This window comes from Plectropomus leopardus, chromosome 10 (assembly GCF_026936395.1).
Source record: "Plectropomus leopardus strain MGB_pleo_1.0 chromosome 10, ASM2693639v1, whole genome shotgun sequence".
Classification (NCBI taxonomy): Eukaryota; Metazoa; Chordata; class Actinopteri; order Perciformes; family Serranidae; genus Plectropomus; species Plectropomus leopardus.
This window is the reverse complement of record NC_142185.1, coordinates 32,879,395-32,885,394: the sequence shown is the minus strand read 5'-3', so window position 1 is coordinate 32,885,394 and position 6,000 is coordinate 32,879,395. Positions and strand designations below refer to the sequence as shown.

The 6,000-nt window shown below is 38.0% G+C and overlaps 1 protein-coding gene across 3 annotated transcripts in view; it reads left to right on the top strand.

Moving 5' to 3' along the window:
* The first annotated feature begins 696 nt into the window (after nt 1-696).
* Nucleotides 697-6,000, top strand: part of sec22a (SEC22 homolog A, vesicle trafficking protein) — a 35,462-nt gene continuing 30,158 nt past the window's right edge. For all 3 annotated transcript variants that reach the window (XM_088083652.1, XM_088083655.1, XM_042494921.2), the window contains exons 1-2: nt 697-825; nt 3,130-3,340. In XM_088083652.1, the coding sequence (XP_087939778.1) occupies nt 3,159-3,340 (182 nt within the window). In that variant the 5' untranslated portion in view covers nt 697-825; nt 3,130-3,158. The remainder of the gene's footprint in view (nt 826-3,129; nt 3,341-6,000) is intronic.

Genomic DNA, 6,000 nt, shown 5'->3' with positions numbered 1-6,000 from the left:
CCTTTATTAGTCCCACAGTGGGGGAATTTGCAGCAATACAGCAGCTATGAGGTACAGGATAAGAAGCAAAAGAACAATACAATAGTAAAAAGATAATTACAAATATAACAAATATTGAATAATAAAAAACAAGGTGCAAAAAAAGTAACATAAATTTACAAGGTGCTCACAACTACTCAATAGTCTCTCTATATATGTGTGTATGTGTGTGTGTGTGTGTGTGTGTGTGTGTGTGTTTACGGATAAATATGTACTCAATTGCACATTGAGGATAATTGCACTTTTTAAATGACAAATAATGAATAAATAAAATTAACCTTAATGCTTATTTTAGTGCTTGTGAATTGTTTTTTGTATCCTTTTGTGTCTCTGTCTGCAACTTTGTGTTTTTCACTGTTGATTGTCTTGGCCAGGTGTCTCTTGAAAAAGAGATTCTTAATCTCAATGGGAGCAACCATAAAGTTTAGATAAAAATAAAAATAAAATGATCCGTTTTTGCAGAAGCAGTGATAGAGATCGCATTTATATTTTTTTAAAAATATTTTTTAAATTTTTTGAAATAATTTCTCAATTTTACTATGAATTAAAATACGCCGAATTCCATTTTAAAAAAATATTTTATCGATGTTTTATTTTAACAGTGCTTTTTTAAAAAAATTTATTTTGTTTTTTTGGTGCTGATGAGAGGTTACCCATAATGCACCGCGAAGCGGCCACGTAAACGCAGGGAACCGTCACGGGTGTCTGTTAGCTTCCTGAGCTTCCTTCTGCTCAGCTCCAACCACTGCACATCACAGATGTACACATGATGCTACAGTCGTCCAGGTGCGTGATAAAGACCCGAATTACCACCGGAAACCGTCAGAAAAGTGTGTTTTGTCCGGGTTCGCTCACAGCTTTGTCGGTATGCTAAGTAGCTAGCTGTTAGCTTCCTAGCATGCTAACGTTAGCTGGAAGGAAATGTGAACTGTTGATGGTTATTAGATGCTAATTAGCTGCTAATGGAGGCTAGCCTGCTCTGGTGTAGCCAGTTGGTGACTTTTTATTAAACGTAAAACATGTCGCTTGCAAAATAGAGAAACGGTTAAGCACGACGTTTGTAGTTAGCTAATGCTACAAACGTTAACGGGAGTTGTATGTGGATAAATAAACCTACTTTTTTTTAGCTTCGGACCAACTGCTAACCAGCTGAGCTAGCTCGCTTTAACGCCTTTACTCTGTCTAACTGTCGTCGTAATTTCTTACCGCTTCTGTGTTTTTGGGGTACTTAACCCAGGTGGTAATGTTGAGCTCTGGTGTCTGCTTTGAGGCTGTTCAGTTTTTGTCACAGGTGCGTTAAATGCTCGTCGTGATTGCGTTTCCTGCTAACGCCCCTTCATTGACTGTGTGGAGCTCTCCATGGTTCTCACATAACCGATCTGATCATCGTTCAGAGCAGCTCAGGCTCAAAACATACATGCTGTACCCAGAAACTGTGATTCAGTGTGTGTCCCAGAGACTCGAGATCATGCAGGCCTCACTAACATCTCAGTATGTTTGTTAGTCTGTTGTGATGAGCCTTTATTGATTCCCAGAGGGAGAAACTCAGGTGTTGTAGTAGCTTAAAGACTGAAACATGTTACACACTACAGATAAAAAGGAAGTGAAAAAAGTGATAAAAGTAAGAGTAAATAAATGAGAGGTTAAAAAATGTATAAGAAAAGAAGTAAAAATATAAACCATAGTGCCTTGCTAAAGTATTCACCCCCCTTGGTGTTTTTTTTATTGTGTTGCATTGTAACCTGTAATTTCAATGGATTTTTATTGGGATTTTTTGTAATGGACCTACACAGAATTGTCAAAATTGATGAAGTGAATGAATTTAAAAAAAAATTCTAAAATATTCTGAAAAATAAAATAATGAAAAATGGTGCGTGCGTATATGTGCACCCACTTTGCCATGATGCCCCTAAATAAGACCTGGAGCTACAGATCACCTTTAAAAGTCACATAATGTGTTAAATAAGGTCCACCTGTGTGTAATCTAAGTTTGTATACATCTGTTCTGAAAGGCCTCAGAGTCTGCAGCACTACTGTGCAAGTTTTTCCACCAACCAAGGGGCACCATGTAGACCTTCATATAGAGGAGCTCTTCAGACGGGTCAGGGGTCAGTAGAGATCAGGCTAGGTCCAAAAAAATATATCTGAAACTTTGAACAACCCACTGAGCATAATTGAATCCATTATTACAGAATATTAGAAATACAGACCCACAACAAACCTGCCAACAGAGGGCTGCCTCCCCTTCTTCATCAATTATTGATATGCCATTTAGTCTGTAAAAGATCAGGAAATTATGAGAATTAGTTTTATTTATTTAGTTTTGTCAGTTACTTCAGCCCTGACCAGTTACCTCAATTGGAAAAACAACATCATTGCAGAAATTTTTTAAAAAAAAAAAAAAAAAAAAATATATATATATATATATATATATATATATATATATACATATATGGAAGATGTAGTTGCAGTGAGTTGCAGTGGCACCAAACTTGCCAATACCTTACACAAATAAGATAAAAAATAATGAACAAATATTTTTGATGAAAATGACTGAAAAATAAAGTAAACAACTGGAAAAAAGACAAACAATAAAACCAAACCAAAAAAAGACAACCAAAAAGCAAACAAACAAGGAGGCTCACTTGTCACAACCAGGCAGGAAGGTCAAAGACCAGAATGTAAATTACCTGAAAATAAGCAACAGAACCCCCCTCCACCACAAAAATGACTTTAAAAAGTGCTTCAAAAAGAAAAATATGTTAAAAATGTTTTATTTTGTAGAATAACTCTAAATATATAAGGACTAGATTTATAAATTATTTTTTGATAATATCATATAACACCCCCCGTGCTAATTTTCTAATGATTTTCTTCACACCTTATACCTTTTATTTTATATTTTAAGTTGCGGGATGTTTCTTTCCAAGTTGCAATTAATCAAAATACATCAAACCAATTTTCTCAGGTTTCAGAGGCGTACATACTTGTGAAAGGCTGAAATCATGATGTTTGTGATGATTCAGGCTTAACACTCAGCATTGCTGCACTTTCAACAAGCTTCCTCCCTTTTCTTTCGTCTGTGTGCAGGGCTGCAGTGAGATTGCCACAGCTGTAAGATGTCGATGGTGCTGTTCGCCTCAGTGGTGCGGGTCGGAGACGGCCTGCCTCTCTCTGCATCTACTGATTATGAGCAGGACAGAGAGCTTCAGGAAACCAAGAGACATCTCAAGGGTCTCTCCAAGAAGCTCGGCCAGTTCCCCGACCGCTGCACACTCAAGACTGGACCGTACAATGTCAAGTAGGTCATTATGGAGGGAAGATTTTGAGTTCCCAATCTTTTGCTCATTTTAATCAAACAGTTGTTGTATGATACCCTGTTTAATGTGGATAACTGTCAGTACTTGAAGAGCTGTATTTGTATGACTGTGAGATGATTCACTTAACATATTTTCAATAAAAAAACAGTTTAGAGATTTAACGTGAGAGATTTGACACCCACTGGAGATTAAACAGTCTACTGCTGGCAGATTTTCTGCTCTCTTCTTGACCCTCTCACACAACTTTGATGGAAAAATGCTTTTTAATTTGAGTGATTTGACAGCGAAGCCTTCATTTGAGGTGTCAAACTGTTTCTAAAAGCTCTGCTGGTGCTCGGGGAAATGCTTTGAAACTCTCTCAAGCACTGTTTGTTAAGAGCTAATTAGTCTTATTAAGACAGAGAACATGAACTCAAAAGAAACTCAGAATCATCAATGAGTCAGCCATAGCTTTCAACAACCGGCGTCTCTTTTGATACGAGTCTCTTTAATCAATGGGGGCCTGAAGCACGTGCAGAAGAGAGGGTCAGGAGACAGTGAAGGTCAGAATAAAGCGGAAGGTGTTTAAAGTCGCAGGTTAATCTCTTCTGTGATGTTTCGGGTTCTTTAGAGGCTGTTGTTCTGTCTGTTATATATCTGCGTCATGAAGGCAGGAGGAGATTCCTCGCCTCGTTCTGTGTGAAAATGACTCATCAGCAAACTGTAACATAAATAACTGACTTAATTTAGACACCTCTAGAACACAAGTTCACTTTGTTTCAATCCTTGTATATCTTATGAGGGATTTATAATAAATCTTTTATCTAAAAGGATTTAGGAGCTTTGCAGTAACCTTAGCGTAGACTACTTTACATTCTATGATATTCATGCTTTTACTCTTATTTATGCATCATCACTTACACCAGTTATACTGTTGGATTTGATCAAACTTCATTTTTACTCAGCAGTGAGTTTATGATATGTTTTCTGATATAGTATCAGTAAAATATTAAAGGGCTGTGGTTCCCAACTGGTAGGTTGTGGCCCATAAATAGGTCGTGGGTCCATTCTTCGTGGACAGCAAGTGACTTGTTAAAGTCTATCTGTAATTTCCATCCACCGAGTCCAACCCAGTAAGGAACAGTATTTAACCCTTTAAATTTCCGTCTACTGCAGTTTACCAGGCATAAATAAGGCCACTCATAATAACTGACAGCAGAGCAACAATACAGCTGGTCATGATTTTCACGTGTGGTGTTTTTTTATAGTTTGCTTTAAAGCTTACTGAGCTCAGTTTTAGCAACGCCACAGTCACATCACGCCATTTAAAAAGTGTATCGCAAACTGTAAGCCTTCAGTTCGTGTTGTCATTAGTTACACCAAAGATATGTTTCGGTAAATGGTCAAGGTTAGATGTTACTGGTCTAAAAGAAACGTGCGATCAGCATCAAACTGCATCTTTTTACTCTCTAAGAGCTTTCTTGGCCGTTGGAAAGCCACACCAATATTTGCTGTGGTTTTGCTTTTCTTACATCACTTCTTTTCTTTGCTGCGGAGCGTTGCCTCTTACCGGGAGCTGCTTGTGATGGCGATAACGGTTGTTTTTTTTGGAGCTTCTGCTGTTGCTGTGTTTCTTACACACTAAATAAGTTACTGAGACTAAATGACTATACGATAATGTGTTTCTTCTCCACCTAAACTGGACCCAAACCCGCAGCCCTAACCATAACCACCAACAGGGCGCTGAACATTAACAGGGGGGGAAACACTATTGGATAGTGGATATCTCTGCAATACACTCTGTTGACAGGGTTAGGTCCACTTTTAAAATGTTTTAAACTAAAATTATGTCCTGATCTTTCATAATGCACCTTTAAACAGACCCCTTTACTGAGTAATTTAAAAAAACAAAAACAGAGTTTTGGTAAGCTGCGACTGAAGCGGATCTGCTGTCAGTGTGAGAGACATTTCTTGTTTGTTTAGGTTACATAAATGTTATCTTTGTACTCTAACTTAAGTGCCAACTCGTGTACAGCTGATGAAACAGGCTGCTCCCCATCTAACAAAGAAACTGATTCAAGATTTATGTAATCACTTTAAGAGCTGCAGGGTCAGGCACCTGCCTGCATCACTGAGCTGCTGCTGCCCTATATCACCAGTAAGTGTCTGAGGTCTTCTGATCAGGGCCTGTCGGTGGTTGTTCCCCCCTCTGGGTATAAAAATAAAGAAGGCGCCTTTTGAAGTTGTGGCTCCTAAATTTTAAAATTCATTCCCTTTGGACCCTTTGATTCTTCTGTTTCTTCTGTCTTTTATTGCGAAACACTTTGAGATGTCAGTTCTTGAAAGGCAGTATATAAATTAACTTTACGCACTCACTGTAGGCATTAAAGGCAACAGTATTAACCTTCATCTGTGTATTAGTTATTTGCTTAATTTCTGAAGTGCTACAGCTCCACTGTGACACATTGTTATCAGATTCACCCTCATTCTTCAGATGTATTCAGTATTTATGCCTTTTTTTTCCTCGCCGTGTCTGATCCGTCTGTAGTGTTTGTTGACATTAATGTTCCACATCAATTTAGATGTTTGCGATAACAGACATTCACCTCGATTGTGCTCTGAGCTCTTCAGATAATGTAGAAGTCTTTGTATCTGGGGAATT